This window comes from Canis lupus, chromosome 34 (assembly GCF_048164855.1).
Source record: "Canis lupus baileyi chromosome 34, mCanLup2.hap1, whole genome shotgun sequence".
NCBI classification, from domain to species: Eukaryota; Metazoa; Chordata; class Mammalia; order Carnivora; family Canidae; genus Canis; species Canis lupus.
This window is the reverse complement of record NC_132871.1, coordinates 23,227,124-23,240,491: the sequence shown is the minus strand read 5'-3', so window position 1 is coordinate 23,240,491 and position 13,368 is coordinate 23,227,124. Positions and strand designations below refer to the sequence as shown.

Sequence of the window (13,368 nt, the reverse complement as noted above, 5' to 3'; positions counted from 1 at the left end):
AGAACTAAAAATTGTATCTAAATGACTGATCTTGTAGTTTTAAACTAATGAAAGTAAAGCAATCATTCCTCATACCTAGATTCAATGAAAACATTGAAGATATATTCCTCCAAACCTGATTTATCAGATAAATGGTTTCTAATTAACTACCACAATCAAGTTTATTCTTTCCCCCCCATGCTACTGCATTAAAGCCAACATCTTTCTGTTTTGTATTTCAAAATATAAATAAGATAAAAATAAGCTTCTAGCAGATTCCATCAAAATTAGTCAAGCTTCTTACAGAGTAGTGATTTAAAAAAATATTTTTAGCCCGAGTAATGTTGACTATTATAGTCCTGATATATTTCCAAATAGATTCATATGACTCTTTTCTTGCAAAACATAGTGTCCTAATTTTGAGATGGAATTTAGTGATTTACTTTGATTGCTCTGTGCTTTTTTCCTAACTTTATAAAATAGGTTTATTCCATATTCGGTTTAATGAAATGTCTCCATAATTAGAAGTCTTATGAAATGTATCCATCAAATTTCCTACTTGAAGATAACATTTTGTATTTCTTAGTCTCTAATATGAGTCCTTATGAGCAGGCTCATTTTAAAGCTTTTAGATAGCTGAAGTACTTGTCTAGCTCATTAATTTAACAGATTATGTTTGGATTTGAACAATAGAAACAATTAAAACTCAACAATAAATCTGTGCCTAATTTGCGAGTTTTTTCTTCCTAAAATTAGCATAGTAGAGTATTCTCAAGATAACAGAGAGCAGGATAATTTGATCTGCTATTTCATGTCATACTCTCAATTATCTACTGTTAATTTTAAAATGGGAATATTTGGCTTTTTTTTATAATATCCATTTCCTCTGAAATTTTTATTTTTCAATTTTGACACTGAATAGAACATAGCACCATTAGAATTTTTTTGTTTTTTTGTTTTTAATAGAACATATCTATTTTCCTAATAGAGCCATCTTATCTTTTCATCCTCATTATTTTGGGGGTTTTGACTGCCAGTGGTATCATCTCAAAAGGATGGATTTCCATCCTAACTCAGAACCAGACACCTTATTTCTCCAATTGTTTCATTTAGCCTTTTTCTCTATGCAGTATCAGTGCTAAAGTCATTTTTAATAAAAATAATGGGCTGAATAAGGAGGGATTTGTCTGCAAAGCAATCAAGAATTGAATGTGTTAATTCTGGCCTTATAATACAAAATATTAGCCCCCTCATGGGCTTTCATCTTCAGAAATATACCTCTGGGGTTCTAATATAACCTACCTTTGGACAATCCCATGTCTGCCAGCCTTCCCTGAAATCACATATGGACAGAACTGAAACGTTCTGGATTCTTTTTAGCCACTGCAAACATACTCGTTCATCAGTAACCCATGTGAGCCAACTGAAATAATAATCACTGCAAATAAAGCAAAACAGATAGTCACAGCCATAAAGTAGCATCACATCAAATAATTTCTTAAGGTTTGTTTTCTAAAGGATGTATTTTAGAATTATGAAATATTTATCCCATAGGTAAGGAAAGTAAAACATTCCCTTTTCCACAGAGGAAGCTTAAATATACTTGCTGATTTTTATTTTATTTATTTTATTAAAAAATTTTTTTTAAAGAGAGTGCACATGAGCCCAGGACCGGGGCAGGGCGGGGGGGGGGGGGGGTTGGCGCAGAGAGAGAGGGAGAGAGAATCTCAAGCAGGTTCCCTGCCCAGTGCAGAGCTCAATGTGGGGCTCCACGTCACAACCCTGAGATCATGACCTGAGCCAAAATCAGGAGTCGGATGTTTAACTGACTGAACCACCCAGGCTCCCCATACTTGCTGACTTTTAAGAATATCTCTAAGAGACCTCATTCACCTAGTGGACTTATTTTATGCTTGAATTTTCTCCTCACTTTGGATTTTTACATCTTAGGAAAAATCTTAAGACATGAGACAAAGTTATTGGTCCATCTACAGGGGAAAAAGCATGAAACTGGTGATTTTGCACAGGTAAACTCATTTTTTTCACTTTTTAACTAGCAGAGAGCCAAGCGTGATAAATGCCCGTCTTTCTCTCCAGGCATGTTTGTGTTGGAGCCGAGTTTTAACTGTGACCATGGTCAGGGGTTGAAATTCAGATTTACTGCAATAATCATGGATGATGTATATTAAGTAACTCAAATAATGCTTGGCACACAGTTGGTGTCAATGAATGGCAGCAATCATTACTCCACTCTGAGGACGAAGCTGTAGATAGAGAACATCAGTGTAAATAAACCACAGAATTTTGGACATTGATGTAAAAGAAATCACAGAACTGGAAGGGTCTCTGGCTCAGATTCTGGTTTTACCTCCTACTAGTTATACTATTTAAGGCTACTTACTTAACATGTCTGTGCCTCTGTTTCTATATAAAATGGGAATAATAATATTACCAAATTTAAAGCTTGCTACAAAATTTGTTGAGAGTGCTTGAAGTTCTTGAGATTTCTGCCTGCTTCATGGTGAGGGATACGAAAATGTTAACTATTACTGTTACATTGTCAGGATTTTATAGATGCTCCAACAAGCCTCTTGACTCCTTCTACAGCACCCTTCTATCATTTCATTTGGCTCCTAAGGAGAATGATACTTAAAAAGAAAAAAAAAAAAAGACGTATTTAGTCGAGCTTTTGTCAACTAGATTGGGGCTGAGGGAGTAATGGATCATCCAAAAAATAACAATAATAATAAAGCTATTTTAAATTACCCATGAGTGGATTCACCCTGGAAGGGCCCAGCAGAGGCCTCTGCTGAGGTTCTTTACCTTGTTAGTGATCAATCATTCGGCCTTGGCTGACTCTCCTGCATGGGCCAGCAGGAGGAAAAGCCAAGCCCTGGCCTGCAAGGGTTTGGGAAGTGGTAAAGAGGCCCACCAGGCAGGGCATAGGGCACCTCTTACCTTTATCAGCTTCACCCAGAATGACCACAGAGGACTGATGGAGATGCTGCAGGGTTGCTATAATCAGGGTTAATCAGACAATATCTACCTAGGGTGCCATGCTGGGGAAGTGAGACTGCTTCATGTCCCTGTCTAACTGTAGTTAACCCCAAACAGATAATTGTGCCAACAGATAATTGTGGATAGACTGCATTCTAGTAAAAAATAAAATGCTAATATTTGGAGAGGGTTGGCTTTTTTCCTCTTGTTTGTCATGCATATGTGAGCAAGCATGATCTCTAAATCCTGGGTTGGAAAGTAGACCAGAGTTGAGAGAAGCCATGCTGAGAACTTGTATGAATTATACTATCTGCCTACTGATCCCAAGTTTACATTCACACATCTGAGGGAAGTATCCCTTATATTATCATTAAGATCACCTTTATATGTATGAAAGAGGCTAGTATTTTAAAATCAATTTAAGAAACGTATTTGTGATTTTTAATTTGATTATGTATTCGGGTTTGCATGCCAACTTTATTTATTTATTTTTGCTTGGAATATAAACACCATAAACTCACTAGAAAAGAAGTGTAAATCCCGATAAAGAAATTTCAGTGTTAAAATTCAGTTTAAGGTGGGAAGCATCTGAGCTTACTATACCTTGATGCTATCATTGCTGGAACTGGCACTTCTCTGGGACCTGTCTGCTGAGGATAAGTGGTATCGATAATAAAGATCCGAACAACAGGGTTCTTAGCTCCAGCCTGCCAAAACATTGGAGATATATAAGCTCATAAAATTCTAATTATTGCCAACATATTAAAGACACTTTAGGAATTTAGGCATATTTTTATAAGCTAATAATATTAAGTATATTACTGTGAAAACATTCTAATTATAACATGACCAGGAATCTCATTTCAATTTTACTTGCAGGGCAACTACAAATATTGTGTCAACCAGAGTGAAAACACACATTTTAAGTGATTAATGAGGGGGCTTTGATTCATAGGGAAAAAATATTTTGGATATGAAAATGCAGTTCCATAATTGATATTCTCTTTTCTGACTTTCAAGACAGATATTTCCTATAATTATTATTATGATACGTATAACAATCATTTCTCCATGTGCTAAAGGGAGTGTGGGGTGGGGAGAGCGTAAAGAATGAATAATGAAAGATACCTTTTGCCTTGTACCCTATGGTTTGGTCTAGGACAGTCATCACTCACTCTCCTTGCTGGTTATATTACTACTTCTTTCATCCCCCCCAAATTAGGGAAATGTCACCTCCAAATAAAGTGCCCGTGGAATTTGCACTTTCCTTGTTTTGTACTTTCTGTGCTATTATACACCCTAAATTTACATGACAGTGTAGTTCACACCCAGACAGCTTCTTAGAGTTCCTGTTATTTTAACACAGAAAAAGAGAGTCTTATAATTGTTAAACAACTTAAGTCCAGGAAGTTTAGGTTCACAGCCTTAAATGACTCTGGGCTGTTTGGATTCATCTAAAGAACTGTCCAGGCTCTCCTCTGACCCGTTTCACTCTGAGGTTCAGCTGGGACTTCTGGTTTTTTGCAAGCTGTCTCACTTCTCAGTCTGATTTCAGATGTTTCAACAACTTCAGTCTTCAAGGAAGCATGAAAGTTTGGGTCTCAACTTCTCTGCCAGTGTCAGTCTTCAATTCTGGGTTCCTCCATCTCTTCCTGCTCCCTTCCACCCTCCTAAAGATCCAAGCTCTTTTACATCCCAGGCCCCAAGTACCATACCTCTTGCTTCCAAATATCTCCAGCTTTCAGACTTTGTACACAGCCATTGAGAGATCTCCTACCTAAACGTACACCTCCTGTCCACTGCCTTTTCTCAAATGACCTTTAACATAAATTTTAGACTATCTGCTATTTCTACTTCTCTGACCACAGCCACTTTGGCTCGCATCGAAAAGCACTTGTGTGTATGCACATCCGTCCCATCCGTGTCATGTATGGGGACCCACTGGGTCCATCCATAACAGTGCTCTCTTTGGCAAGTAAACACAATAGGAGCTAAAGAACAAAGAACTATTTTCTAAAATCACTTCCATGCCTTTTGAAAGAGGAGGATTTGATCCCCTTTCAGGTTTTTTGTCTATATCAAATTAGGATATGACGCTTCTCCACCATATGGCCTTCCAAGTGACCTTGCTGTTCTCCCACTACAGACACAGGACCCCTCTCTTCGGACAGGGGACTGAATGAAAAGTATGTACACTAAGAATTCTACAATGGTTATACAAGAAACTCTGGGCTCACTCCATGTCTAATTTCCTCAAGGAAGAAACTAGGCTTATAAACTTAACCTACCTTGTGTGTCCAGAAAAGATCACAACTCATACCTGCTTCTACCTGACAGGAACATCAAGTTCAACATTTGTATTTTCCATTCTAGTCGGCATTTACATGAGAATTCAAGAGGGAATTGCAAAACAGAACTTTACCCTGAATTTGGAGCATGAAATATGAAAAATTAAAATTAAGTTAAGCTTGTTTTTCCTCCATAATCTAGACCATATGTTTTTCAAAGATTCTGCGATGGATTTTGCAAAGACTACTTCATCCAGCACAACCAGATGTCCAAAGCAACAGATGTCCACATAAATAATAGAGCACAGTACAATGTTTGCCTTACAATGCACAAGGATAAGAAGCTCTCCAAACTTGTTGATCCCACCTCTATTCATGGTATTGGTTGCTCATTTTGACACCGGAGGAATAGAAGCATCTGCTAAAAGTACTCAACATACCTTTGGGTATGGAATATTTATTGTTCTAGGATATTGTTCATCACCATAATAGGAATAGGCAATAACTGGTATCTCTGTATCATTAAATTCTGCATATGCCAAAAATTTTCCATTAGGAGACCACCAGAGAGCATGTTTTGTAGCAAGCATTTCCTCTGAAAGATAAATACAAGCATATTAATTACAATTATAACTTACTCTTAAGATCAATGTAAATGCCTCAAAATACATTGTATTAGGCATTTATTGACTGAAATAATTTATTTAATGTGGATGTGACATGTGCCAAAATTTGGTTATGAAAAAGGATAATCTGAATTTAAAGAAATACTTTAACCTTATACCCCATATCAAACATCAACCAGTCTTCTTAAGAATTGATATGAATCAGAAGTGTAATTATTTGAGTAAATTAATTAAACATTTCAACAATAAACGATTTTTTCCTTTGGGGCAGCTTCTGGTTTCTATGGTCACCTAAAGTACCCAAACAAGAACTATAATTAAATACTACAGAGTGACATAAATGTTGGAAGTTAACTTTTTCTTCTGGGAATATTTTTAAAAACAACAATAACACTTCAGTTATTTATTTTTTAGTATTGGCAAAGACTATAAGACCTTTTAACGTCAAGTCCTGGACCCTACATGGCATAGAAAGAGGACACAAGTCACGAAAACATCAAAAACTAGGGATATTTCCCTGCAAAATTATGTAGACTGCTGTTTCGTTTTGGAAGAAAGACTTATTTCTCAAGAAAAGAGAAACCTGAGGTAATGTACTAACAGCATCTAAGGACCACATACTTCTCGAAATATAAATTATTATTACCACTTTATAATGCTTATGAAAATAAACTCTCTCAGGCCAATTATTAGATTTTGCTCTTTCAGAACAGGCACATTCTGTTCCGAACCTGATAAAAGCTTTCAGAAATGCCACCCTTCATCTCAGTAACGTACCACTCATCTCTATCTTACTAAATATATGCAATTATTTTCAATTAAAGCCCTAAAACAGTAACAGCAGAAAAACAGTACAGTTTTACCTTCATATACCCAGTCTGGGATTCCATTGAATATTTTATTTTCTCTTCCATTATATGTTATTTGAAAAGGTGGGTCTTCTGGTCTTTGTTTCAAATAGATATTGTTTTGATAGACATATGCCTAGAAGTAATGGTAAGTGAGTTAATAAGGAGAATTCCATAAGAAACACAATGAAGTCTGGACATTTGTATTAACTATTTATCTAACACTTGCAAAATGAGTGGTAATCCATTTTGAAATGTGAAAAAGATTCGCAACTGAAGTATCATTTTAATAGGTCAAAAAACCAACCAATTCACATTAATTAACATCAATTATGATTTTTAAAGTCTATACCAAATAAAGCATAAAGTCTACTATTGTATATGTTGTTTTATTACCCAAATAAATAATTGTGTATATTAACAGAAAGTCAAATAAATCTTTGAATATTAATAGCTAGCCAGATCTAATCTTTATTTAGAGTCCTTAAATAAGAGCTTGGACAAAATTTCATGTTGTCTGAAGCTAGTCTGGGAAACTTGTGAAAACCATATTTTTCCTCAGCTTTCTGGCACAACGCATTCTGGCTGAGTATGAGGATAAAGTTTTTGACTGCGATATTTAAAGAAGTCTATCCATGAGCTTGAGATTTTGCGGAATTCTCAGATGAGTTTCAATTTATCAAAACTCTTCCCGTTTTTAACCACTAAAATAGTCATGAATTTTTTTTTTTCCTTTCAGGCAGGGAAATTTAACAAAGGCCAAAATCAAATGGCTCCTCTTTTATTTAAATGATTAAACACTTCTATAATTTAAACACTTACTAATTTACTCCCAACAGGCGACCAGCATAAATACTGAATTGGACGAGGAAGCTCATTTCTTCTTATAAACTCTCTAGAAGGAAAAAAAGAAAGAAAAAAATAATAATAAACCTTGCTGTTCAATGGGAAAAACACGTCTTTATAAACAGAAAAAAGTAAACAAGAACAATGAAGGATCATCCTCTGCTTCTTTAAACCTAACAGAAAGAATGTGGCAGCAATGGCACTAGAGACACTGGGGCTCTTTACTAGTTACTTAAAAGTCATTGGACTTCTCTGGGTCTCAGTTTTCTGACCTCTCTAGTGAAGTGAATTAGAGATTTCAAAAAAGATTTATAGGCTGCAAAAGTGGGACTATCTCTAGAAATTATCTAAAAGAACCCCCTCCTTTTATAAAAAATAAACATGAGGTTCGAGGGATACGACTTTCTAAAATTACATAGCTGGTTCTTGGCAGACCCCGAAGTAAACTCAAGCCTCTTACCCCTCAGGACTGTAAAATTTGTACACATCAGGCTGAGATGGTCGATGAAGTGCCTTCCAGCTCTCCAATGCTATAATTGTGCTGAAGTTTAATATGTACTCTTCCACATTCTCATTTACAACCCCCATCTCTGTGAATGCATATGCATTTCAAATTTTTGAAAATAAGATGCCATTTGACAATCTCCCCAGGGATCTGACTTGAAATCAGAAAAGGAAAGGAACATCTGATCTCAAGCTAAACTGAAAAACAGATCATACACTGGGCAGTATGCCTTAAGCTTGCAAAGTTCTCCACCCATGGGGAAATTTCAAATATCTTATTGGCCAAAAATCTCACTTTGATGCCTAAAGTCGCCCTGCAAATACTCAATTGACTAACTTGCACTGTGGAGCTTTTGTCGTTCTTCAGCAAGAATGTGTTCAGATTTTTACAAGTGCTAAAGAGTCATAGGATGCTATGCCCAAGTTTTGACTATTATCTTCTTGAAGATCCTATTAATGGTTTTATTAGGAATGCTTTTGTGGAGACACAAAACAAGACTTGCCTCCAATGTATAAATTGAGGATCCTGAAGAAAGACTCTTTGGCCTCCTCTCCAAAAACTAACTTTAGCCTGGCTTGAACATCTGCCTGGCATTTCTACTTTTCTCATTCTTTTAAAGTAGAGACACCTGCAAAGGCTTGTAACCCACACTACTTTGATGTAACTTCTTAGGTCGTGCAGCCTGAGGCCCAGCATAGCAGGGGCAGGTCAGTTTTGCTTGGGAAAAGAGTGATGCCCCCGGAAAAGAGAGAAACCATTGGTGCTGCAGTGAGAATCCTGCCTGCCAGAGGACAGTTTATGAGCAGCAGGCACCAGGAAGGGCCAGAATATATTGAAAGACATGAGGAATGATCCGAAAAAGAAGACATTCTTCACCTGGCTACAGTTCTGTGTCAAGCCAGGGTTCATGCTACCTTTGACATTGTAACACTGTCTCAGGTTTCCATATGCCGTGGAATCATCTAGGCACGCATTCAGACAGCGCCAAGCTGAAAATCTCAGCACACAGGCTCTTCATGACTGGCAAGTCACCACAGCTGCCATTTTCTGTTTTCTAAATAACTAACACTATGAGAGAAAGTGGAGGAGGCTGCTTACAAAGGCTGTCATCTCCTCAGTACTCCTTCCCATGCTTGAAACCAGAAGTATCTTCATTTGCTCTGTAGTAGATTTTTATAGACTCTTCAGAGGCACATAGAAAACTTGGAATTAGTGATATTTGGTCTTGCCTTGAATCTCAACAAATTTGTCATCCCTCACTTCCTAAATTATGCTATATTTGCCTGACAAAAAAGAATCAGTCTGGCAAATTAGTTGTACAGGAAAGAAAGGAAGAAAGAAAGGAAGAAAGCAAGAAAGCAAGCAAGTTTGACTAAATTCACTGCACAAAAGCTAAATACTTAAAATGATTCTAGGCCATAAAGCTTATACAAGCCATAATTAAAATATTAGTATTGTCATCTTCTTTTGGAATGCTATTTAATTTGTTGAACCTCGACATGGGTAGGACATGGAGAATTGCAAAGTGATTATAAGAAAAATAAGAAAATGTTTAAAGCTTCAAGAAGTTGTGCTGAAAGAGTAAAGGTTTTTATTTCACTAGTTTCAAGTTTTCTTGAGAGCGGGGCTAGTGCCTCAAATTCATCTGTATCTTTCCCACACATGCTTTTCACATAGTAGGTGTTCAATAAATACTTTTTGAATTTGATGATGATGTGGATATAGAGAAGAGAAAGACCCAGAGTACATTATCTAATGTTCTACTTTATGTAGGTTCTACTTTATGTAGCTGTTCCTAGTTCTTAATTTGACAGTTTAAGATCAGAGTTATTCTTTCCTGAACTTTTAAAATAAGTAGATTTTTTTTGAATATTTGTGCTCTTGCTGGACAAAAGAGGAAATAGACCATAAAATTTTTCAATACCTCTTAAAGCCATATAATTATTTTTTCCCTTTTATATAACAGCAAATAGGATATCACATTAAGATGAGTAACTAAACCAATTCATTGTCCATACTTAGTCAGAGTGATTTTTCTAAAGTGCAAATCTGATCATGTCATTTCCCATTTAAAACTCTTCAGTGATTCCCTATTGTCATCACAACGACATCTAAAACTCTTCTTGTTTCCTCATTATTATTTGGCCCCTGCTTCCTGGCCCCAACTCCTTCCCAACCTTACATTACCTCTCACTAGTCGGCATGCCCTTCTCCAGTTTCAACTCAACTGACCTACTTTGAGTTTCTGGAACATTCCATGCTCTCCCTTCCCTTTGGGCCTTTACATGTTATTGCTTCTGCCAGGAATTCTTTCACTAGGTCTTTGCCTACCTACTCACTCCTTTTTTTCTTTTAAATTGTAAATATTTCAAGTAGTTAGGCATCACAAATAAAGAAAATGATATAATAGGTAACAATTTATCCACAACTTAAATTTAAGGGATATTTATATTTTGCAATGTTAAATAAAACTGATTTAAAAAACAATTAATGGAGTATGTGTTCAAGTACAACTAATATTGCATCTCCTTCCCCTTCTGCTTCCTTCCAATGAAGTAGCAATTCTCCTGAAAGTATTGTATCATTCCCATGCATGTGTTTGTACTTTCAGTACGTATGTTTACTTCCATAAATGGTTTATTTATACTGTGGTGTCCCGAAGTAGGGAAAATAAAACTGCATTATGTGTAAAAATGCAAGGTATTAGTCAAATAAAAAAGGTGAATATTCCATAAAAGTATTTCTTTAAATTTCTTAAGTGTAATGGGTACACATCCACTGTAAAGGAGTAAGAAACTAAAATCAGTAACAAGAGAATGTAGTCTTAACCTCAAAACAGAATTTGGAATGAAAAACTATAATAGATGTAAGTATTATGAATAAATAGACATGAAATTTTACCCATTATTGAGGTTATAGATGTGATATGTTGCTGTGTAAGAGTATCTCCAAAGCTGTCAGAAAGAGGAGAGACAAAGACACATTATGATTCTTAAAAAGCTTATATTAATAATGTATCATCACAAATCATTCAACTCAAAATCCAAAATTATAAAAGGATAATTTTCACAAGGCACTAGGAAAGATATGTTTCAATTCCAAAAGAGTCTTCATTTAAAGAGTTTTACTGTGGACTTTTGTGCTGTTTGTCTAAGTTCCAGAACTAATCTCAGCAGTGATTCAACCCTCACTCCATAAAAAGCATATCCGAAGACATTTCTTAATATAAAAAGCTTTCTTTGACACACTCTCTCCTAAGAATTTTCCCTTTATGCTTTACCTTGATTGAAGTGAAACCACTATGATCTCCATGGCCATAAGGATTACCCTACACCTGTGTTGATTTCAATGATACCCTCTAAAATTAGGTAAAGAATTTCATTCAACACAGGTTTTGTTACAAAATGTTTATCTTTCTTTAAATTTAACACTTTTAAAAATAATAGAAATTGAAAAATAAATAGAAGATATGTAGTTTATAATTCCTCTTTAAAAAACTGCTCTTTTTCTCATTAAGTATATTTGTTCTGTGGTTAGTGAATAATATAAGTATTACTTTGGATTTTGTTTCTTAAAAGAGCTTTCAAACTCTTGGCAAAGAAACTCTAACTGGTTGAAATGCGTCTTCCTAAAGATTGCCAGTGACCAGGACCTGGTCCACTGGAAAATAATCAGCAGACAAGAACAGCTGCGGAGAGGAAAGAGTAACTATTCATTCTGTGTATTAAGAGTTTTACGTCTCACATGGGATATGAGAAATGGCAATTAAAAGATTGTCTGTCTAAAAGTAATTACTAGAAGTTTAATTTGATAATAAATATTTGTGTCTTATTACAAAAAATAATTATCTTGGAGTTGTATAAGTAGATAAAACAAGATAATTAAATTCCCCCTGCAACTTCATTCGGGAAGGGGAAATTAAGTAAGGGTAAATGATTATGGTTTGGTAGGATTCTCCTTTTCCAGGCTTTTGAACACACAGATTTAAACCCTGGTCTACCACTGGCTATGTATTATTTTACCTGAGCAAGTGAATTAAATAGGTTACACGTTGATATTCCCATTTTCAATAATAATAAACTTTCAAGAGGTTAAAATATGTGCGAAATAATGATTTGTGAAGTCAAATAGCTTTAGAAATACAAGTATAACTCTCCCATTTCTGATAAACATCAGTGCCCCGAAATGTATCCCCCCCAGAGGAAAGTAGTTTCTACTACCTGGATGATAACCAGACAAGTACACCAAATTCTGAATTATTTGTGTATGTTTCAGTTATACTTTGGGGGCTCATTGAGAACCCACATTAACTTCTTGAATATTTAGATATAAAAATATACTCTTGCTTCCTCTTACTTTTACAAGTCAAACTGTGGATTAGTAAGAGATATAAACAGATATACCCAAATTAAATAGTCCATACCTTTGAATAATCACTTTCTAGATATGCAAATTGACGATCAGGTGATAAGCCATAATTTGAAGCATTCACACTTTTCTGAAATTATAAAGAAGTTGATTAGAATACAGAAAAAAAACCACCCAGAGCCATGTAAATGTGTAGTTCTAAAAGGATATCATATAACTGATATACTCCTACATACATATGCCTTCGATGCAATTTTTAAAAATGTTTACATAGCACTTACTGTATACAAAGAAATTTATTAAACATTATGGGAAGAAGATTTGATAAATAGGATATACCTTGTGATTTCTAGAAGCTTAAAATGTTAAGCTTGAAAATCAGTAATGCATTGCAAATTAGAAAGTTCTATTAAAGATATATAAATATAACATTGTCAAAGCATTAAAAAAAGAAGAGATCAAATCCAAATGAGAAGATCATTGATTGCGCAGAGGAGGAGAGTATCATCTGAGCTTGACTTTAAAATATTAGTAGGGTTTTGAGGGTGGAGAAAGCAAGGGGACTGAGAGCCTGGGAGTTAGAGCAGCACGCACCTACATCTCCTAGCTCTTGTTTATTGAGCGTGTATTCCGTGTTAGGCACCGTTCTACTACATTCCAATGTTACATCACTTACCTCTTGTAGTAACCCAGAGAGATATTATTCTTCCTACCCTTTAGAGAGAGAAAATGAGGTACATCGTGGCTAGTGTAGTGAAGAACCCTATATAACTTTCCGTAACTAGGGAATTGACAGACTTGTATTGGAGCCTCGGTTTCCCTGTGATAAAGACTGAGTTCTTGACTCTTGTTTCTTGCTACACTTTTTCCACAGAGAAAGAAAGATGCTAGGTGATTGAGAGAAGACCAGG

General features: G+C 35.5%; 1 protein-coding gene across 1 annotated transcript in view; it reads right to left on the bottom strand.

The window, feature by feature from the left end:
* The window catches only part of FAP (fibroblast activation protein alpha), a 73,737-nt gene that overhangs the window by 39,840 nt on the left and 20,529 nt on the right, over positions 1-13,368 (bottom strand). The window contains exons 6-12 of the mRNA XM_072811475.1: positions 12,513-12,587; positions 10,991-11,043; positions 7,561-7,633; positions 6,754-6,874; positions 5,705-5,859; positions 3,580-3,683; positions 1,282-1,417 (exon numbers count right to left, since the gene is read on the bottom strand). Of these exons, the coding sequence (XP_072667576.1) occupies positions 1,282-1,417; positions 3,580-3,683; positions 5,705-5,859; positions 6,754-6,874; positions 7,561-7,633; positions 10,991-11,043; positions 12,513-12,587 (717 nt within the window). The remainder of the gene's footprint in view (positions 1-1,281; positions 1,418-3,579; positions 3,684-5,704; positions 5,860-6,753; positions 6,875-7,560; positions 7,634-10,990; positions 11,044-12,512; positions 12,588-13,368) is intronic.